This window comes from Budorcas taxicolor, chromosome 10 (assembly GCF_023091745.1).
Source record: "Budorcas taxicolor isolate Tak-1 chromosome 10, Takin1.1, whole genome shotgun sequence".
Classification (NCBI taxonomy): domain Eukaryota; kingdom Metazoa; phylum Chordata; class Mammalia; order Artiodactyla; family Bovidae; genus Budorcas; species Budorcas taxicolor.
In genome coordinates, this window is record NC_068919.1 from 4,924,385 (window position 1) to 4,948,300 (window position 23,916).

The 23,916-nt window shown below is 39.2% G+C and overlaps 1 protein-coding gene across 3 annotated transcripts in view; it reads left to right on the forward strand.

Annotated features, from left to right (window-relative positions):
- AP3S1 (adaptor related protein complex 3 subunit sigma 1) overlaps positions 1-23,916 on the forward strand; it is a 71,850-nt gene that overhangs the window by 15,498 nt on the left and 32,436 nt on the right. For all 3 annotated transcript variants that reach the window (XM_052646819.1, XM_052646820.1, XM_052646821.1), the window contains exons 2-3: positions 13,732-13,823; positions 17,174-17,285. In XM_052646819.1, the coding sequence (XP_052502779.1) occupies positions 13,732-13,823; positions 17,174-17,285 (204 nt within the window). The remainder of the gene's footprint in view (positions 1-13,731; positions 13,824-17,173; positions 17,286-23,916) is intronic.

Below are 23,916 nucleotides of genomic sequence, written 5' to 3' on the forward strand. Positions count from 1 at the left end.
TATTAAATAACATGGTGGTTTTGTTGCCTGTAGGCAATGGGCATTTTTCACTTGTAGGCATGATCTGTTGACTTCTGCTATTGAAAATGATTATTTAGCTCTTTTTCCACCCCTCCCACTCAACATCTGTATCCTTCCAATCCTTTTATAGTTATTTCATAATTTTGGTTAGATCCGTATTTGCTGTTTACATTAGTTTCTTTTGTGAACACCATCCTCATCTGAACCATATTATAAATCGCTTAGTTTTTCCTGACATTCCCTTTTCCTTGAAGATGCAGTCACCTTTTCCTTTGATCTAATCTTTTGTTTACTTACCCCTAATTCATGTCTCTGTCCGTTGTCTCAGTTATATACATTTTCTATCAGTTTCTTATTCTGGAAGAAATCTCTCCTGGAGAGATTGATTCCAGATGGCAGAGTAGAAGGACATGCGCTCATCTCTTCGTGTAAGAGTACCAGAATACAACCAGCTGTTGAACAGCTATCCACAGGGGGACTCTGGAACTCACCAAACAGAAAAAAAGGGGGACTCTTTCCTGAAATCCTTTATGGCAGCCATGCTAGAGTCTTTGTTATTGTAGGTATTCCTTTATCCTCTTCGTGTGCTGGGTCTCCTCTTGCCTGTTTTTTTTGGTTTATTACCTTACCATGGTGGAACATATCTCCCAGTAACTTCTTGAGAAAGAAAGATCATGGGAGATATTAATAAATCTCTTTGAGACTTTGCAAGTCTGAAGAGACTGTAGCTTTTCATTGACCGCCTATAGAATTCTTGCTGGAAATAACCTTTCCTCAGAATTTTGATGGCATTGCTCTATTACCTTTTAGTTTCCAGTATCGTTATCAAAAAGCCTGATGAAATTCTAATTATGTATTCTTTGTGTACTGACCTCTTTTTACTCTCCAGAAAATATGTAGACTCCTGTTTGTCTGCAGTTTCGTAAGTTTCACAGACCCTTGCTATGAATCTGTTTTCATTAGTTGTGCTGGGTTCTTGATGGGCCCTTTAATTCTGGAAATTCTTGTTTTCTCTCCTTGAAAAATTTCTCAGTTCTTTTTTTCGAATCTCCTTTTATTCAGCATTCCTCTGGATTGTTGTTCTACTTCTGCTATTCTTTCTCACCTATTTTTCTGCCCTTTGGTCCAATTTTTTGACTAGTTTTCTCACTTTATTTTCCAGTCTTTCCCCTGAATTTTAAAATTTCTCCTCATATTTTTAGTTTACATGAACTCTTTCTAAAAAATTTTACTGTTACTGTTGTATGTTATGCTGTTCCTGTTCACAGTTGGATTATCTTTTCTTACCTCACTAGTATTAATGACATATACTTTCTTCTCTCTTCCTGGTTTATTTCCTTTTGGTTGCTCTTCACCTCTAGTTTTGTCCTTAGCTTTTATTTAGAGCTTTCATCAGGTGTCCACTAATCTTTGGTTGACTTCTTTGTAAAAGTGGGATACGAAAAGCTAACTGGAGACTCTTGACTCCCTGTTGCTGTTGTTCAGTCGCTCAGTCGTGTCCGACTCTTTGTGACCCCAGGACTGCAGCACACCAGGCTTCCCTGTCCTTCACCATCTCCTGGAGTTTGCTCAAACTCATGTCCACTGAGTCAGTGATGACAGCCAGCCATCTCATCCTCTGTCATCCCCTTCTCCTCCTGCCTTCAGTCTTTCCCAGCATCAGGGTCTTTTCCAATGACTTAGCTCTTTGCATCAGGTAGACAAAGTATTGGAGCTTCAGCTTCAGCATCAGTCCTTCCAATGAACATTCAGGACTGATTTCCTTTAGGATTAACTGATTGGATCTCCTTGTAGTCCAAGAGACTCTCAAGAGTCTTCTCCAGCACCATAGTTTGAAGGCATTGGTTCTTTGGCGCCCCTTTTTCATTGTTGAGCTCTCACATCCATACATGACTACTGAATCCGTGAATAGAGGTTGTCTATATGAGCTTTACTTGAGATGGTCAGGCTAGGCAGTTTCACTAGTGTAACAATAGAAACAGCTATAACAGCAGTCTCCCCAAGTCTTTGTGCTTAATACAATGAAGATTTATTTTTCACTCACATTAAGTCTAGTATTAGTGTTCCTGATCAGCTAGAACCTTCTTTGTGGGCATTTATTTGTCATTCTTGAGATGGTGTCAAAGGAACTTCTACATCTAGTTACCATGGAAGATAGGATAGGAATTTTTGTGACTGAGAATTTTATTGACATATAGTTGATTTACAGAGTAATGCCAATTTCTGCTATACAGCAAAGTGACTCAGTAATACACATGCATTCTTTTTAAAAAATGTTCTTTTCCATTATTGTTCATCACGAGACACTGAGCATAGTTCCCTGTGCTACACAGTAGGAGTTTGTTGTTTATCCATCCTACATGGAATCCTTTACCTCTACTAATCCCAAACTCCCAGTAGTTCTCCCCACTCTATCCTTTCCCCTTGGCAAGCACAAGTCTGCTCTCTATGTCTGTGAGTATGTTTCTGATTTGTAGATAGGTTTATTTGCACCATATTTTAAATTCCACATATAAGTGGTATCATATGCTATTTGTCATTCTCTTTCTGACTTCACTTACTGTGATAATCTTTGTGAAGTGAAAGTTGCTCAGTTGTGTCTGACTCTTTTGTGACCCCATGGACTATACAGTCCTTGGAATTCTCCAGGCCAGAATACCAGAATGGGTAGCCTTATCCTTCTCCAGGGGATCTTCCCAACCCAGGGATCAAACCCAGGTCTCCTGCATTGGAAGCGGATTCTTGACCACCTCAGCTATCAGCCCCATGATAATTTTCAGTCACATCTATGTTTCATTCATTTTTATGGCTGAGTAGTATTCTATTGTATTTATGTGCCACATTTTTATCCGTTCATCTGTTTGTGTCCTAGCTATTGTAAATAGTGCTGCACACAGGGAAAGGAGCACGTCAAGGCTGTATACTGTCACCCTGCTTATTTACCTTATGTGCAGAGTACATCATGAGAAACGCTGGGCTGGATGAAGCACAGGCTGGAATCAAGATTGCCGGGAGAAGTATCAATAACCTCAGATATACAGATGACACCACCCTTATGGCAGAAAGTCAAGAGGAACTAAAAAGCCCCTTGATGAGAGTGAAAGAGGAGAGTGAAAAAGTTGGCTTAAAGCTCAACATTCAGAAAATGAAGATCATGGCATCCGGTCCCATCACTTCATGGGAAATAGATGGGGAAACAATGTCAGTGTCTGGGCTCCAAAATCACTGCAGATGGTGATTGCAGCCATGAAATTAAAAGATGCTTACTCCTTGGAAGGAAAGTTATGACCAACCTAGATAGTATATTGAAAAGCAGAGATATTTGCCAACAAAGGTCCATCTTGTCAAGGCTATAGTTTTTCCAGTGGTTATGTATGGATGTGAGAGTTGGACTGTGAAGAAAGCTGAGTGCCGAAGAATTGATGCTTTTGAACTGTGGTGTTGGAGAAGACTCTTGAGAGTCCCTTGGACTGCAAGGAGATCCAACCAGTCCATCCTAAGGAAATCAGTCCTGAATATTCATTGGAAGGACTGATGCTGAAGCTGAAACTCCAATACTTTGGCCACCTCATGCGAAGAGTTGACTCATTGGAAAAGACCCTGATGCTGGGAGGGATTGGGGGCAGGAGGAGAAGGGGACAACAGAGGATGAGATGGCTGGATGGCATCATGGACTCGATGGACATGAGTTTGAGTGAACTCCGGGATTTGGTGATGGACAGGGAGGCCTGGCGTGCTGCGATTCATGGGCTTGCAAACAGTTGGACACAACTGAGCAACTGAACTGACCTGATGAACATAAGGATGCATGTATCTTTTCAAATTATAGTTTTGTCTGGGTATATACCAGGAGTGAGATTGCTGGATCATATGGTAATTCTGTTTTTCGTTTTCTGAGGAACCTCCCATAAGTTGACTGCACCAACTTACATTCCCATCAACAGTGTAGGAAGATTCCCTTTTCTCCATACCCTCTCCAGCATTTATTATTTGTAGACTTTTTAATGGTAGCCGTTCTCACCAGTGTGAAATGATACCTCTTTGAAGTTTTGATTTGCATTTAAGGAAGACATACAGATGGCCAGTGTTTTTTTGTAACCACTGGCTTAGCTGGGAGGAAAGAGCCCTGTTTTGTAGTATCTGCTGCATGGTATAAGTGCTCCGTTATGGTCAGCTTCATGCTCTCAGCATGGTGTAGTGACATCGTGTGACGGCATGCAGAATGTGGAAGAGATATGCACAGTTGACTTTCAGTTGTGCCACCTCTGGCATGGAATTCTGGGAGCTGACCGAAATAAAGAACTAGGAATTTCAGCATCTGGCTTGTTGACATTTTCTTTATCCTCCTGTTTTCGATATGACAGGTATTTACTTTCATTGCTGCCCTAAGAAATGACCACAAACAGTGACTTAAAAATAACACAGATTTACAGGCACACCTCATGTTATTGCCCTTTGTTTTATCACACTTTAACCCAGATTTTGCATTTTTTACAGATTGAAGGTTTGTGGCAACCCTACCTCGAGCAAGACTGTTTGCACCAGTTTTTCTAACAGCATTTGCTCACTTATGTCTCTGTGTCACATTTTGGTGGTTCTTGCAATATTTCAAATATTTTCATTATTATTTTGTTATAATGGTCTGTGAGGGATCATTGATGTCACTGTTATAAATTTTTAGGGGTGCCGCAAACCACAGGCATATACGAGAGCGAACCAGATGTGTATGTTCTGACTGCCCCACTGACCAGCCAGTCCCCTTCTCTCCCCCACTTCCTGGGCCTCCCCGTTTCCTGAGATACAACAGCTTTGAAATTCGAGCAGTTAATGACCTGATAGTAGTCTGTAAGTTGTTCCAATGAAAGGAGGAGTCCCACATCTCTCACTTTAAATCAAAAGCAAGATGTGGTTAGGCTTAGTGAGGAAGGCATGTTGAAAGCTAAGGTGGGCTAAAAGCTTGGTCTCTTGCACCAAACAGATAGCCAAGCTGTAAGCGCAAAGGAAACGTTCTTGAAGGAAATTAACAGTACTATTGCAGTCAGCACACGAATGATAAGAAAGTGAAGTAGCCTAACTGCTGATGTGGAGAAAGTTTCTGTGGTCTGGACAGAAGGTGAAACCAGCCACAGCATTCCCTTAAGCCAAAGCCTAATCCAGAGCATGACTGATTCTTCAGCTCTGTGAAGGCTGACAGAGTTGAGGATGCTGCAGAAGGTAAGTTTGAAACTGGCAGAGGTTCATTCATGATGTTTAAGGAAAGAAACCTTAGTAACATGAAAGTGCAAGGTGAAACAGCAAGTGCCGATATAGAAACTGCAGTGAGTGATTCGGAAGAATCAAGATGATGAATAAAGGTGACTGTACTAAACAACAGATTTTCCATGTAGACAGAACATCCTTCTGTTGGAAGAAGATGCCATCCAGGATGGGCCTGACATCAGTGATTCAAAGACTAGGCTGACTCTTGTTAAGGGCTAGTGCAGCTGGTGACTTTCATTTGAAGCTGTTGCTCATTTTCCGTTCCCAGGGCCCTTAAGAATTATGCTAATGTTATGCTAAAATTGTGCTACTCTGCTTGTGCTCTGTAAATGGAACGACAAAGCCAGATGACAGCACATCTATTTACAACATGGTTTACTGAATTTGTTTTAAGCCCACTGTTAAGACCTCCTGCTCATAGAAAAAAAAAAATTACAAGATTCCTTTCAAAATATTATTGCTCATTGACAATGCAGGTGGTCACCCAAAGCTGTGGTGAAGATGTACGAGATTCATGTCATTTTCATGCTTGCTAATACAGTATACAGGCCACAGATCAAGAACTCATTTTGACTTTCAAGTCTTCTACTTTAAAAAAGATATTTTGTAAGGCTATAGCGGTCACAGACAGTGATTCCACTGATGGATGTGGGCAGTCAATTGGAAACCTTTAGGGAAGGGTACTCCTTGGAAGAAAAGTTATGACCAACCTAGATAGTATATTCAAAAGCAGAGACATTACTTTGCCGACTAAGGTCCGTCTAGTCAAGGCTATGGTTTTTCCTGTGGTCATGTATGGATGTGAGAGTTGGACTGTGAAGAAGGCTGAGCACCGAAGAATTGATGCTTTTGAACTGTGGTGTTGGAGAAGACTCTTGAGAGCCCCTTGGACTGCAAGGAGATCCAACCAGTCCATCCTAAAGGAGATCAGCCCTGGGATTTCTTTGGAAGGAATGATGCTAAAGCTGAAACTCCAGTACTTTGGCCACCTCATGCAAAGAGTTGACTCATTGGAAAAGACTCTGATGCTGAGAGGGATTGGGGGCAGAAGGAGAAGGGGACGACTGAGAATGAGATGGCTGGATGGCATCACGGACTCAATGGACGTGAGTCTGAGTGAACTCCGGAATTTGGTGATGGACAGGGAGGCCTAGTGAGCTGTGGTTCATAGGGTCGCAAAGAGTCAGACACAACTGAGCGACTGAACTGAACTGAACTCACCATTCTAAATGCTATTAAGAGCATTTATGATTCATGAGAAAAGGTGATAATATCAACATTCACAGGAGTTAGAAGAAGTTGGTTCCAGCCTTTGTGAATGACTTGCAGGGGAGGGAGTCAAGACTCCAGTGGAGGAAGTAATTGCAGATGTGGTAGATATAGCAAGAGAACTAGAATTAGGAGCAGAGCCTGAGGATGTGGACGCAGAGTTCCAAAGAATAGCAAGAGAGAGAAGAAAGTCTTCCTAAGCGAACAGTGCAAAGAAATAGGGGAAAACAATAGAATGGGAAAGACTAGAGATCTCTTCAAGAAAATTAGAGATACCAAGGGAACATTTCATGCAAAGAGGGAAACAATAAAGGACAGAAATAGTATGGACTTAACAGAAGCAGAACTCTTGCCTAGAGAATCCCATGGACGGAGGAGCCTGGTAGGCTATAGTCGGACACGACTGAGCGACTTCACTTTCACTTTTCACTTTCATGCATTGGAGAAGGAAATGGCAACCCACTCCAGTGTTCTTGCCTGGAGAATCCCGGGGACAGAGGAGCCTGGTGGGCTGCATCTATAGGGTCGCACAGAGTTGGACATGACTGAGCGACTTCACTTTCACTTTTCACTTCCATGCATTGGAGAAGGAAATGGCAACCCACTCCAGTGTTCTTGCCTGGAGAATCCCAGGGACAGAGGAGCCTGGTGGGCTGCGTCTATAGGGTCGCACGGAGTTGGACACAGCTGATGCAACTTAGCAGTAGCAGCAGCAACAGAAGCAGAGCTATTAAGAAGTGGCAAGATTACACAGAACTATACAAAAAAGATCTTGACGACCTGGATTACCATGATGGTGTGATCACTTACCTAGAGCCTGACATCCTGGAATGTGAAGTCGAGAGGGCCTTAGGCAGCATCACTGTGAACAAAGCTGGTGGAGGTGATAGAATTCCACCTAAGCTGTTTCAGATCCTGAAAGATGATGCTGTTAAAGTGCTACACTCAGTATCCCAGCAAATTGGGAAAACTCAACAGTGAACATAAGACTGGAAAAGGTCCGTTTTCATTCCAGTGCCAAAGGATGTTCAAACTACCACACAATTGCACTCATTTCACACACTAGCAAAGTAGTGCTCAAAATCCTCCAAGCTAGGCTTCAACAGTACTGGAACCAAGAACTTCCAGATGTACCAACTGGATTTAGAAAAGTCAGAGGAACCAGAGATCAAATTGCCAACATCTGTTGGATCATGGAAAAAGCAAGAGAATTCCAGAAAAACATCTACTTCCACTTCATTGACTGCACTAAAGCCTTTGACTGTGTGGATCACAACAAACTGTGGAAAATTCTTAAAGAGATGGGTATACCAGACCACCTTACCTGCCTCTTAAGAAATCTGTATGCAGGTCAAGAAGCAACAGTTAGAACTGGACATGGAACAACAGACTGTTTCCAAATTGGGAAAGGAGTATGTCAAGGCTGCATATTGTCACCCTGCTTATATAACTCATATGCAGAGTACATATGCAAAATGCTGGGCTGGTTGAAGCACAAACTGGAATCAAGATTGCCAGGAGAAATATCAACAACCCCAGATAGGCAGATGACACCACCCTTATGGCAGAAAGCAAAGAGGAAATATTTTTACTTCTTGATAAAGGTGAAAGAGGAGAATGAAAATGCTGGCTTAAAACTCAGCATTCAAAAAATAAAGATCATGACATCTGGTCCCATCACTTCATGGCTATTAGATGGGAAAACAATGACAGACTTTTATTTTCTTGGGCTCCAAAATCACTGGGGACAGTGACTGTAGCCATGAAATTTAAAAAATACTTGCCCCTTTGAAGAAAAGCTGTGACAAACCTAGACAGTATTAAACGCAGAGACATTGCTTTACCAACAAAGGTCTGTGTAGTCAAAGCTATGGTTTTTACAGTAGTCATGTATGGATGTGAGAGCTGGACGTAAAGAAGGCTGACCACCGAAGAATTGATGCTTTCGAATTGTGGTGTTGGAGAAGACTCTTGAGAGTCCTTTGGACTGCAGGGAGATCAATCCTAAATTAAATCAATCCTGAATATTCATTGGAAGGACTGATGCTGAAGCTGAAACTCCGGTACTTTGGCCACCTGATATGAAGAGCTGACTCATTGGAAAAGACCCTGATGCTGGGAAAGATTGAAGACAGGAGGAGAAGGGCATAACAGAGGACTAGATGGTTGGATGGCATCACTGACTCAATGGACATGAGTTTGAGCAAGCTCTGGGAGATGGTGAAGGACGGGGAAGCCTGGCATGCTGCAGTCCATGGGGTTGCAAAGAGTTGGACAGGACTGAGCGACTGAACAGCAACAATATGATAAAACTTGAACAGATGAGGAGTTGCTTCATAATGATGAGCAAAGAAATGGTATTTTGAGAAAGAATCTACTCCTGATGGGGATGCTGTGAAGAGTGTTGTTAGGACAACAAAGGACTTAGAATAATTCATAAATTCAGTTGATAAAGCAGTTGTAGGCTTTGAGAGGACTGGCTCCAGTTTTGAAAGAAATTTTCCTGTGGGTAAAATACTGTCAAGCAGTGCTGCATGATTCCTCCTTTATGAAGGGAAGAGTTCATGGATGTGGCAAGCTGCAATGTTGTTTCATATTAAGAAATTGCTGTAGTCAGCCCAACCTTCAGCAACCACCACCCTGATCAGTCAGCAGCCACTGAGGCAAGACCTTCCACCAGTGAAAAGATTATGATTCAGGGAAAGCTCAGATGATGGTTAACATTTTTTTAGCAATAAAGTTTTCTTTAATTAAGGTATGTACTCTTTTTATACTTAATCCTGTTGAATCTTAGTAGCCCACATTATAGAATAAACATAACTTTTTCATGAACGGGGCAACCAAAAGTTTTGTGTTACTCCTTTTATCGCTGTACTGTGGTCTGGACGCAAACCTTCAGTATTTCCAGGGTATGCCTTTATATGCACATTTATTTTCTTTATGCATGGACACTCAGGTGCCTTCCATATATTGGTTATTGTGTATAATGTTCAGATGAACATGAGAATGCTTTTATCTTCTCTCATTAGTATTTTCATTTTCTTCAGATAAAAACTTGGACGTGAAATTGCTGGATCCTGTGGTGGTTCTGTTTTTACTTTTTTGAGGAACCTCCATACTGGTTTTCATAGCAGCTGCAGCAATTTACATTCTCATCGACTGTGCACCGTGGTTCCCTTCTCTCCACCTGCCCACCCACACTTGAGCATCTTTGTTATAGTCATTCTGACAAGTGTGCAGTGGTACTTCATTGTGGTTTTACTTTGTATTTCCCTGAGGATTACTGATACTGAGCATCTTTTTATGTACCTTGTGGCCATCTGTATGTCTTCTTTGGAAAAGTCTATTTAGATCTTCTGTCCTAAGGTTTAAAATTAGGATTGTTTGGATTTTTTTTTTTTTTTTTTTTACTATTCAGTTGTATGGAGTCTTTATATCTTTGAATATTAACCTCTAATCAGATATATGGCTTGCAGACATTTTCTTCCATTCAGTGGGTTACCTATTTTATTGATGGTTTTCGTCGCTATAGAGCAACTTTGTAGTTTGTTGTATTCCAGTCTTATTTTTACCCAGTTATTTTCCTGTTGGAATTTCTATCTTTTTCTTGCTGGCAGGTAAGTATTTTTTGTGTGCTAGACACTATTCCTTTTGTGAGTTTTATGTATTGTAGGAATGTTTGCCATGTTTGCAGCTCTCTCAACTCTTTCTGTGATGTCACTTCAGCATTGAAAATGCCTACTGTCGATGTGATCAAACTTGCAAACCTTTCCCTTTATAGTTACCATTTCCTTTATAGTTATCATTTGTGTCTTGTTTCAAAGTCCAACACTATTACAATGTTATAAAGATGTTCTTCTGTATTATAGTTTTGGATTTTTGTAGCTTCATCATTGACATTTTTTTTTCACCTTTAAACTTTTTACTTTGTATTGGGGTATAGCCAATTAACAATGTTGTGGTAGTTTCAGGTGAACAGCGAAGGGACTCAGCCATACACATACGTGTATCTATTCCTTTGAAACCCCCCTTCCAGCCATACTGGCATATAACATTGAGCAGAGTTCCATGTGCTATACAATAGGTCCTTGTTGGTATCCATTTTAAATACAGCAGTGTGTACATGACCTTCCCAAACTCCCTAATTATCCCTTTCTCCCTGCCTTCCTTCCCTTCAACCTTAATTTCATTTCCTAAGTTTGTAAGTCTCTTTCTGTTTTGTAAGTGGGGTCATTGGTATCGTTTCTTATAGATTCCACATATCAGGGATGTCATATAATATTTTTGCCCTCTGTCTGACTTCACTCAGTATCACACTCTAGGTCCATCCATGCTGCTGCAAGGGGCATTTCATTCTTTTTAATGGCTGAGTGATATTCCATTGTGTATCTGTACCACATCTTGTTCATCCATCCCTCTGTAGGTGAACTTTTAGGTTGCACTGACATTTATTTTTAATCAATCTGGGACCGATTTTTGAATATAACATGAGAGCTAGAAGTTCATTATATTAGAACAAAACCAAAAATTTTCATCCTGGGACCATTTATGAAAATGCCCTTCCATCCCTGCTAATCTGCATGCGTATTATGTTTAAAATTAAATTATTATACTTATGTGTGGGTGTGCTTCTGGCTCCATCAGTCATTTTCCCTATTTCTGCACCAATGTTATCTTAATTACTGTGGCTTTATAATAATTCTCACCTGGTCAGCAGGTCCTCTTGTATTCTACTTGAGTGTCTGGTTATTCTAGCCCTCTGTTCTCATATATAAATCACATTTTGAGTCATAATCAGGTTTTCAAGTTTATCTCCCACACCCATGTTGAAATTTTGATTAGAATTACCTTAAGTCAAACTCCAGTACTCTGGCCACCTCATGCGAAGAGTTGACTTATTGGAAAAGACTCTGATGCTGGGAGGGATTGGGGGCAGGAGGAGAAAGGGACGCCCGAGGATGAGATGGCTGGATGGCATCACTGACTCGATGGACGTGAGTCTGAGTGAACTCCGGGAGATGGTGATTTGACAGGGAGGCCTGGCGTGCTGCGATTCATGGGGTCACAAAGAGTCGGACATGACTGAGCAACTGAACTGAACTGAACTGAAGTCTTTGGAGCATTTTGGGGAGTTTGAGCATCTGTATAATATTGGATCATTCAGTCTATAAACATTATACATATTTTCATTTACTTAGATATTCTTAAACTTTTTCCAGTAAAGTTTTACATTTTTTCTTGCAATTTTTTTGTTTCCTTTAATGCATGGTTTTTGATGATATCTTTTTAAAATTACATTTTGCAACTTATTCTTGCAGAAGTTTAGAATGGCAGTAGAATTTTTATGTAATGTCTTTGTGTTCTTATTTTAACTGTTTATTAATTGTATCACTTCTGTGTAAATGATGTTAGATTTTCTGTGTGGAAAATCTTTTTATCTAGGAATGACAGTTGTGTTTCTTCCTATGAAAATAGGCCTTTGAAATCTGTTAATCATGTCCATGATTTTCTTTATAGTTTTATTTTTATCACCCCCAAATTTTTGTCAGACACAATGTTTAGTTTTCCATGTGTTTGAATTTTATACTAATGGAGTGATTACATATTATTCTGGTACTTGCTTTTCTCCCCTACTGTAGACTGAATTGTGTACCCCCTGCATTTACTTGTTGAAGCCCAAACCCTCAATTTGATTTGGGGTTAGGACTTTGGAACTTAATTAGGTTTAGATGAGATGATGACCATGGGGCCCTCATGATGTGATTAGTGCCCTTTCCAGAAGAGATACCAGAGAGCCTGTTCTTGCTGTTTCTCCCCATAAGGACGTGTAAGAATGCAATGAGCAGGTGGTTGTTTTCAAGCCAAAAAGATGCCACTCACCAGAAACCAGCTATCCTGCCATCTCAGTCTTGAACCTCTAGCCTCCAGAATTGTGAGAAAATACATTTCTGTTAGTTAAGTCATCTGTTTGTGGTATTTTTTTTTATTTTAATGGCAACTTGAGCTCTGGTAACTCCTTTTTCCCACATAAATTTTTTGAGAATCATTCATATTGGTGGGTATAATTTACTTAATTTTTACTTCTCACAGGATTCCACTATATAAGCATACTGTAACTTACATGATTGGTGAACATTTGGGTTATTTTCAGCTTTTGTTGTTGTTATTGTTGGTGGTGCCTTTGTGAACATTCTTCTGTGTTTCTTGGTATACAGGTTAAGAATTTGTTAGGTATATGTAGTTGTCAATATTCTACTGTTTTTGAGCTTCAGGAACAATGGTTTCATATGGGTTAGCATTGTGCCTAAGAGTAGAGTGCTGAATTGTAAAACTTCTTGCCCGAGTGATTTTACCATTTACCTTTCCACTGGTACCACGAGAATTTCTGTGGCTCCATATCTTTGTCAACATTTGATATTGTCATACTTTTATATTTTTGCTCATACAGTACGTGTCGAGTTATTTCATTGTTACTTTAATTTGTATTTCACTTCATAACTAATGAGGTTTAGCATCTTTTCATTTGTTTATGGACCATCATATATTCTTTCCTGGGAAATTTCTTGTTCGTGATTTTGCCCAATTTTATATTGCAGTGTTTGAGAAGCTGATTCTTTTTTTTACTGAGATATGAACTGCTTGGTGAATTTAGTAAATATTTGTTGAGTCAATTCTTGGTTTTAAGCTGTGCTTACATAAAGATAAGTAAGCTGGATAAACTCTTACCTCAGTTTGCACTTAAACTTACTTAATTGAGAGGACCAAACTTCTGTTCTTTCTTTTAAAATATGGATTAGCTCCATGAATTGTTTATAACACTATCTCTTTGTTTCAGTTTACCCATTTGTACAATGTACTTTGACTAGTTGATATCTAGTTTCCCTTTTACCAGTGTCTGTAATTCATGTGTCTTATATTTTTCTTGTTGGTTTTAAAGCTGGGAAATAAATTTTATTACACTGGAAAATATTAAGTGCTGCTTTTTTGTTATGTTTTTGCTTTTTTTTTTTTAATTTTGAAATGTTGGGGTTTGTTTCTATTAAGATATAATAGGTTAGTTCTCCGAGGACTATTCTCTTAGATGAATTTCCCAGACAGATTACTGTCTTTTATTTTCAAATTTTTATAAAACTGTTAAACCTAAAAATTGGACTCTAACATATATGAATTATTCTTTTTCAGAGTGAAGATACACAACAGCAAATCATCAGGGAGACATTCCATTTGGTATCTAAGAGAGATGAAAATGTTTGTAATTTCCTAGAAGGAGGATTGTAAGTAAAACATTTCATGGACATTTCTAATCTTTGACTATATAAGTAGAGTATCACTGTTTAATTGTTTTATTGTAAAATTTCCTAATTTGATCAATTGGACTGGGGAATTAATTGCCTCTTATATTAGCTATAAATCTAACTTAAATAATTTTTAAGATACTTAATCTTTTTCTTTTAAAATTTTTATAAAGGCATTTTATATAAAGGTAATATGTTCATATGGCAAAAATTCAAATAGAAATATAAAATGTAAACCAAGTCTTCCTCCTCCAACTTTAGTCCTTCTTCCCAGTTTCTTGTGTATCCTTCTAGAAAATTAGTTTTGCACTAACATATAAAAATGTAAGGCTTCCCCAGTAGTTCAGCTGGTAAAGAATCCACCTTCAATGCAGGAGACCCTGGTTGAATTCCTGGGTCGGGAAGATCTCCTGGAGAAGGGATAGGCTACCCACTCCAGTATTCTTCGGCTTCCCTGGTGGCTCAGATGGTAAAGAATCCACCTGCAATGTGAGTGACCTGGGTTCTCTGGGCTGGGAAGATCCCCTGGAGGAGGGAATGGCAACCCACTCCAGTATTCCTGCTTGGAAAATCCCATGGACAGAGGAGCCTGACAGGCTACAATCCATGGGGTCACAAAGAGTTGGACACTACTGAGCGACTAAACACAGCACATAAAAATAGAACATACTTATGGGATCACACATGTGTTTTGCTTATCATGTTGCTTGTTTGTACTTACATTTTTAAAAGCTTTGCGTATAAACCCATCTAGAGCAATCTCATTCTTTTTAATGACTACAGAGTACTCCTTAGGGTGCATGAACCTGCTTTCGTAAAAATTTAGATAGCATCTTTTCTTTTATATTATGAACAATTCTGAAGTCTACTTTTCAGATATTATATATGTATGTGTCTAGATAAAATAAGTTTAAATTCAAATAACAGACTTTTCTGTTTTTAAAATGAATAAATAAAAATTGCATATAATTAGTTTGCCAGCTGTTATAAATTTAAATTAATGGGTTTCATGAAAACAGTTTGTTCTCAAATGGTTTCATAGATGTTCCCTTCCATGCTTATATCTTTAATTTCTTACCAGGATATTTCCTCACTGACAATTCAAAAAACTCAACTTTAACTGAACTTCACTGTGAATAATTAGAAATTAGTCAGAGAAACCTACACTTTTCTGTATTTTTAAGGTAGATGATGTATATTATAAAGAATAGTTTTCATAATAGAGAAGTCATTCATACCTGACCATAAGTTACTTTTTATCATGTAGAAAGTTTGCTTGCATTTCTTAAAAGGTTATATCATGTTTCACTTAAATTTGCAAATACACATATGATTTGTAAATTTTGCTGTTAACTCAAGGCCTCCAATTCCATAGTTGATAGATATACCTGCTTTCTGTTTTTGTATTTTAATTGTGCTTCACTTATGTTGCTTAAACTTCTGTAGTTGACTTGCGTTTGCCAGTACCATCATTTCCCTTTATTCCAGTCTCCTGATCTTCTAATCTCGTAGGAAGTTTATCACCCAGCACAGTGTACTGCCTGTGGTGCATGTGCAAGAAATTGATTGATCTAACCAGGGCACTGTTTGATCCAGAAAGTATGGCTTGAATTTGTGATTATTCTTTTCAGCCTTATAAAAAGTAGAAAGCAAGTACTGCATCCGAAATGGGGCTGCACATCTGATTTAATACTAGTGTTGTTGCTAACAAGCTGGTTTTCCTGGTTAGGTCACTAAAATTCTTTGTACCTCAGTTTTCTCCTCTTATGTTAAATGAGATATTTGGACTAAGGATTTCTAGAATTCCGTGCTTTTTATATTGTGTGTTACATTCTATACAAGAATTTGAATCAGTATTGTACTATATAGCTTAAAGATGAAATTATAATAAAGTGTGTTTATATCAATATTTTTATTTTCTTTCAAAAATTTTAATTGCCATTTTAAAACTTATAGTTGTAAAATATTCGGTCTTCTTTTACAGCAGAGCCAGACAGAAATGTAAGGTGAATGACTACACTGCAGATTCAGGAGGAGGCCTGCCTGCTCTTTGTGCTCTCTTTGTCCCTTTCAAGGACAGTGCCTAGTAAATACACGCAGGGAACCTTTGAAGTGCTTGTGCACATTTTTACATTGCATATCTTGTCTAGATAGTAGGAGTTTTCATTCTTGTCCAAGATAATTTTCATTTTCAGTATTAAAGGATATAAAGTAATAAATGAGTGTATACTTAAGGAAGTTGTTTCCAGAAACTTGTGAATTTAGTATTACTTTTACTGAGTAAGAAATAGGGACTTCCCTGGAGGTCCATGTGCAGCGGGCATGGGTTTGATCCCTAGTTGGGGAACTGAGACCCCACAAGCCTCAAAGTGAGCCCAAAGGAAAGAAATAGTTGTTATTTTCCTGGGTCATCTTTGAATGTTCAGTTAGCTCTCATTGTGTTTAGCTTTGATTTTTGTAAACTTAACTATGGAATAGCTAAACTGTATTTAGAAAAATGTGTTTATAATGATTACATATTTTTAAAATGCTGAAACTCCAATCCGTAAAAAAAAGTATTTGGCAAAAGAATTGAGTATCTCTTAGCTCAGTTTTCTTGTGCTTCTACTCCAAAACAAAGTGTGCTTTTGGAGAAGAACTTGATAGTAAGTCTATCCAAAACTGAAGAAGAAATGTCCTTCTTTTTTTTTCTCCTAGTTGATAATCAGTCTCAAGCTATGTAACTTACTGTGACCTATGGGATTAAATCTAGTAAGCACTTAAAAATGCCCTATGGACTCATTTCTGCCTACTTCTCTGGCCTAATCATGTACTTATCTTTCATTGATTGAAGCTTTCTTTTTCTTTCTTGAACATAGATATTTCATTCTTGATGAATTTGCTTTTTTATTAGTTTACCTGCGTCTGAAATGTTCATCTCAAAATTTTTCTTGTCATTAAATGTCAGCCGAAACATCAACTCTTTCAACTCCCAATCGAAAGTAGCAAATCTGTCGGTGTGGCATTGTCCTGTTTTGATTCTCTAAGTAGTTCCTTCCACCTACGTAGTTCACTTTTTCTTATTTGTTCATTGCTTCTCACCCACGCCCAGTGCCTGACACATAGCAAGTACTCAGTAAATAATTGAGTGAATGAACTAAGATTAAGCACTGGCATCTTTTACTTGACTTCTCTGAATATAACAGCCCCCTAGTTCACTTGAATGCGGTGTCATTGTTACCTTTCATTTTATAGAAAGTTTTAAAAAAAATTATCAGTTTGCTTGAGTTAACGAAAATGTTTTCCAATTTGTTTCTATAACGTTCCAATTGTTTTGTTTTGCCATTTAGATTAATCGGAGGATCTGACAACAAACTGATTTATAGACATTATGCAACATTATATTTTGTCTTCTGTGTGGATTCTTCAGAAAGTGAACTTGGCATTTTAGATCTAATTCAAGTAAGTTAACCCTTGCCTCTTCCTGTCTTAAACAACAACTTTGGCATTTTTGTTTCATAAAACTTCTATGTTCTTAAATTTTCTACAGTGATGTTTTGTCTGGTAAGAAATAAAGCATCCCATAGTAGATGCTGAGTGGGTTAGAGAGGGGCGAGGGATGTAGAAACACACAGCCTGGTTTAACCTGGTGGGAACTGACGACAGCTAACGTCTCTGTGCCCATTTTCCTGTTCACGTAAGTCACCAGAGGAAGCCCTTTGCCACGTGTATCCAGATCTAACCCAGACCTGCCCCTTCCTGTCTCCTGCAAGTCTGCCTTAATGTCCCTGTAAACTCAAGGTCAGTTATCAGCAAGTTCCTTCAGCCTCTTCTGTTAATATTGCCTTCATCTTTTTGCTGTCAGTTAAATCTGGCTTCCCTGATGATAATACCTGCCAGCTTCTTGCTAAACAGTAGTTTTCTCTCCTCCTTTCGTCACTTCATTGACCCTGAAGGGTGTTCTCTTTGCTTTTCATTACTTTTTCTAGACTTTTTTCTCTTCTGAAACATCTCCAAACTTTATCTCATGTTCTCAAACTGTACTGCTTTCTACCCATGCTTTCTACCCATTGCAGTAACCTCTCACTCCCACTCCCTATTCATGGGACACTTTGTCAGAAACTTTCAGTGGTCTGAGATTTTACTCTACCTGCAAGCAAAAACTACCACGGTTTCATGGATGCTAACAAAAGACGGAGGGCGGGGAGTGGTGTTTCTGGTGTAGAAACAAAGGACTTCGTTACTAACAGCAAAAGCAGTAGCCGGAGTGACAGCATTGGCTTTCACTGGTTACTCAAGTCCCACTTCCTCAAGGGTGACTCAATGAGGTGTCTTTTCATAACAGACACCAGGCATGTCTGCCCATGTCCTAGAGGAAGAGAACCTCTTCCAAGCAAAGGAAACGTATCCTTTGCTTCGGAGGGAAACGCTGTCTATTTTCCAAGGCTGTTGGCTATACAAGTTTGCTTGGAAAGTTAATCCACAATAAAGGTAGTTAGTATCTCTGTTCAGATGATGTAGAGGAATGGAAGACCCATGGAGAATTGTCTCCGACAGATACTAGTTCTTAGTTCCATGACTTTCACTCCGGTGCTACTTGTATTATAATTCTTGGGTATTTCCACATTCATGTGGGTAATTCATTCAGTACACTGGTATCTTCAAACTGAAATTCCTCTTCTCCAATGAATTTTGCCCATTATCCCACTTCACTACTCACTTCTAGACCTTGTGTTTATCCAGACTTCGGTCCCTCACAGTTTCCACTCTCTGCTACCGTCTCTTATCTTTTCGTATCACAGCTTCTATTACTCCAACGGTTCTTTGAGCCTGTTGGGACCCTCAGTTCTTTTCTTTGTTCTTTTTGTGTGTGTGTGTGTGTGTGTTTTTTTTAGGATAAAAATATTTATTGACAGTTTTCTAGCTATAGTTATATATTCTAAACTATTCAATGTTTATTAATAAATAAACGGCAATTTTAGAAAAATAGATATTTCTAGGATCCTATATTCTCTTCCTGTGTTTTTTGTCTTTTCTGTGGATCTTTGGGATCTTCTGTCTTTTAAATCTATGTTTTTCTCACTGTCCCTGATCCTCCTGATATCTTACTTTCCTTGGCCAGCTTGAATTCCACGGTCAATCCTGATACTCACAGGCTTGCATATACTCAGCTTTTTGCCTATACCCACACATCTGAGTGAAAAAAGATAACCATACATGCTGGCCTCACTTTTAATCCATGGTCCCAAACCTTAGGGAGTCCTTAATGCCACCCAGTAATCATATTATATTTCCCCGGTCATTTCACTCTCCCACACTCCTAGACAATGGCTGATACATTCTCCTCCTTTCTCAAACCTCTAGCACTTCTCCAGCATATAGCTTCCCTAGTTTGTTAGGCAACCGGAAGGGAACTTCCACAGGCTCGGTATCTGCTCCCCTGCACTCTGTCCTTTCTGTAAGAGAAGGGTGACCTTTGTTCCTAGCTAGGGCCAGCTCCCCCGCTTATATACTAGTCTGCTTCCTCCCCATTGCTCTAGCATTTTCTCTCTTCTGCATCATTTTTTCTTCTCTTCCAGATCATTCCCACTAGTCTATAACGTGTTAATATGTTCTTCCCTCTTAAAAATCCTGTCCCTCCCTCCTTCTCTAGCCATTGCCTTCTTTCTTTCCCTCTCCTTATAGCAAAACACTTTAAAAATATTTTCTATATGCAGTGTCTTAAATTTTCCTTCTCTCATTCTTTCTTGAATACGTTCCAATCAGGTTTTTCAGCTCCGCTATTGCTAAATCTAAAGGTGCTTCTCAGCCTTCCTTTACTCGGTCAAGATTATTTAGCACTCTCTTCTTCATGAAATATCTTCTTCACTTGGCTTCTAGGACACCTTGCTTGTCTGGTTTGCATCCTCCGACTTTTAGTTGCTTCATTTTAGTTTCTTGATCTCTCTCATATCTTCTTTGGCAAAAACTCTGTTGAGTATACAGAATCCGCTTAGTACCCTCTGCACTGCCTCCACAGGGTCCATGCCGCCATCAGCTCTTGCTTGGGTTATTTCAGTAGCTTTCTGACTGGTCTTCCTGCTCCCACCGTCTTCTCCCTTTTGTGTTTCTTAGTGGAACAGCCAGGGTGATACTGGTCAGTATGTTGTGTTTTACACTTCCGCACTGAATTCTCCAGTGGCTTCCCCTCTCACGCACAGTAAAAGCCAGATTCCTTACAAATGACCCGTGAGTCTCATAATCCGACTCTCCTCCCCATGCCTTATTGCTTACCTCCATTTTCTAGTCTTTCCCCTTTGCTTCACCCACCCTGGCCTCCGTGTTCCTCAGATACACCAGGCATGCTTTTACTCACAACCTTTGTGCTTGCTGATCTTCCTACCTGTATTGTTCGCCCTTCATTGATTACTGTTTTGATATTATTGCTGATCTTAATGGATGTGACTGCATGGTTATTACTGCTCGGATGGGAATTAAAAACCAAATATCCTTTGTCATATCTGAAATCTATCATGTATTTATGAAAAGTGGAAACTGTGTCTTGTGTTTTGCAAGAAATTTTAGCCATGACTGAAATGTTGGCAGTATGTCTTGATCCTAAATAAAATACAGAGGAAAGAATTTCAGGAGAATTGTGTTACCTTTCCATTTCTAATGTAGGTGAGCTGTTTTTATAAGAAGATCCTATTGAGTTATTACATGTTGATCTATTATGTCACAAAAAACTTTCTGTAATTTGCCTTACAGAGATGGGTTCTATCAACTCCCTTGAACATGTTGGAAGTTCTGTAGTTACTGTCTTGCCCCTGTGGTTACTACATATCTTTAAAGAAAGAGGGAGTGCTGAGCATGCACAAGTTAGTCATTAAAAAAAAATTGAGTGAACAAAATGGAAGGGAGTAGCTTATTGTTTCTGCTTCTGTCTCATGAAACAAACAGCTTTTCAGAGCTTATTTAGAACTGATTTTCTGGCCTTGTTCATCCTCTAGTTTTGAGAAAGGCAAGTGTAATACAAGTAAAAGAGGAAAATTATATAAATCAAGAGAGTTTAGATCAAAACCTCTTGGTTTTATATTTTTGTTAGAGAATGGGTCAAGAAAACTTAATCAGCATCAGTATGTGATGACTAAATACATGTTTCATTGTGGTTTTTTGAATGTTAAAAACAATACAATTCAAATGATCATTGGGCACTTATATTAGTACTTTTGTGCAGAGATTTTGTGTTTCTAAGGTACCAGTGTGTTGTGTCAGATTTGACTTTTTATCTTATGTAAGATCTGAAAGAAGGACTTGTTAATACCTTCCATGTGAGATTTATACAAGCATGCCACCAAGCTGAATAATCAGCTTTTATTTTCTTTTAATTCTTTGTTAGTCAGGGGGAAAAGGTGTCCTTTTTTTCTTCCTTGTGTGTGCTATTTTAGTGTGATACGGACTGCAGTATAATCCAGTTTCAGAGTTGTAAGCTAGCCTTTTTGAAGTCCTTTCTGTTGTAGCATATCTTCATTGGAAGTGTTGAAATATTTACACTGAGTGAGAATAGGACTTCATTAAATATTCATGTTGGTTGTTTGAGTTATTTATAAGCAGAGTGTCCTCAATTAATTTAGTATGCCATGCTGATAATGGAGGCATAAAAGTTTACTCAATAATTCCAAATTTTGTAACCGCTTTCTGCTACACGATGTCGCATGTATTAGTTATTCAGTGTCAATCTTGTTCAGCTATAGTTAGGAAGAAGTGGAGAATAAACTGCTAAACTTTTCTCTAGATTTAGAAAGATATGTTTTGACCTTAGTGTTATAATATGTATATAAACTAGAGTTCTTATATGTATAGGATCTGTCAGTTCTGTAGTACTGACTCTTACACTGACTTTTGTGAAGTTATTTTACTTATTGCTATTAATGTTCATTTAATATGATAGTGAGCCAGTAATTTAATGCTTACAGACCTTGAGTTTTTTTCAGTTGTAAAGTATGCGTATTTCAGTATACTACCTATCGACTTCATGAGTTGTTAGAAATATCAGTCAATTAAAGCATGCTGCTGCTGCTGCTGCTGCTGCTGCTGCTGCTGCTGCTGGTAAGTCACTTCAGTCGTGTCCGACTCTGTGCGACCCTCTGTGCAACCCTGTGGACTGCAGCCTACCAGGCTCCTCCGTCCATGGGATTTTCCAGGCAAGAGTACTAGTGATTAAAACCATTTAGGCCCTGCATGTACTTTGGGCAAGTTATTTAACCTCTGGGGCTTCCCTGGTGGCTCAGAGGTTAAAGCTTCTGCCTGCAATGTGGGAGACCTGGGTTCAGTCCCTGGGTTGGGAAGATCCCCTGGAGAAGGAAATGGCAACCCACTCCAGTATTCTTGCCTGGAGAATCCCATGGGCGGAGAAGCCTAGTGGGCTACAGTCCACGGGGTTGCAAAGAGTAGGATACGACTTCACTTTCACTTTCAACCCTGATTTTGCTTGTCTGCAAAATGGGGGTAATAATAATAATAACAATAGCTCATAGAATAGGTGAAAGCATTAACAAATATGTAGTGTACGTGAAGCCTGTTGCTAAATGACTGGCTTATAGCAGTCAATTTTTTTAGCTGACATTATCGTTAAAGCATGTATTTATGAGGATAATGTATAAAATATTATTCATTAATACACAGACTGAATTGGGTAAAGAAGTCTTATTTTTCGTTTTCATTTTTACAAGAATTTGGGCTTCTTTTTATCCTATATGGTCTTAGATGAAATCTTAGGAGGAATTCTGCTTTGTGATAGAGTTATGTGGTAGGGATAGGCATAATTGAAGAAACTTATACGCCAAGAACACTCAGCTGAAGATTCTCTGGTCTTTGCACTATCGGGTAGGAAACTGTGCTGATGTAGACACCACTACGCGTGGAGCAGTGTGCCAGCGGAGGGCTCACACCTTCCACCACATCATTTTTCTCTTGTTACAAAGGTCAGCTTCATTGGAAGCATCCTAGTCCATGCTGCTGCTGCTGCTGCTGCTAAGTTGCTTCAGTCGTGTCCGACTCTGTGCGACCCCATAGACGGAAGCCCACCAGGCTCCCCCGTCGCTGGGATTCTCCAGGCAAGAACACTAGAGTGGGTTGCCATTTCCTTCTCCATCGGGTGGCATATACATTACTTAAGCTTTGAGCTGTACATGTTGAGGTGCCACCTGTTTTTAAGAATTGTCTGGGAAACCTAACTGACCAGCTCTTGAGAACTGTGGGAAGTTGCAGCTTCCCTGTTCGGGACTGAGAAGGATAAACCCCTGGTTCCAGAGAGATAAATTCTGGTGCAATTCCTCCTGCTGGAGGAAGAGGCAACTGTGGTGCAATTTGTTTCTTTTCTGGGCATTCCACAGTGATCCAGGCACACCCAGGATCATTTTAGGAAAATTCTACTTGTTCCACCAGACTGTGTTACCAGTATGTAGGAAACCAAAAAGTAGTTCTGTAAACAGTTTGAATCGACACTGATAGGGTGATTCAGCATTCCTAAAATCTTTTTCCTATCTTATTTTCATTGTTGAAATATTGAAATTACTTCAATATAATAATTGAAGTAATGCACTTTTCAGTTATTTCCATTGCTGCTTCTTCATGATAAATCCAGGTGTCAAATTTGTTGATGCTCCCTAGTCTATGGAGAAGGAAATGGCAACCCACTCCAGTACCCTTGCCTGGAAAAGCCCTTGGACAGAGGAGCGTGATAGGCTACAGTCCATGGGGTCGCAAAGAGCTGGACACGACTGAGCGACTTCACTACCACTTTCCCTTTCGCTATTCTAATTTACACGTTTTATTGACCTCTCAGCAGTCCCCTTGGGAGGCATTATAGTGTCAAGTTGGTGTTTGGAGTTTGATGGTATGGGCTTAAGTATTGGTTATGTCATCTAACAGTTTTGTAACTTTGAGTAAATTACTTAGTCTTATCCATCTCAAATTTTCTTGTCTGTAAATGCTAATATCCATACCTGCCTTGCCAGCATTGTGATAAGAATTAGAGATAGTGTATATAAAGTAGTCAGCCCAGGGCCCGGAATGTAGCAGACACATTGTTATTACTTTATAGTGGTGAAGA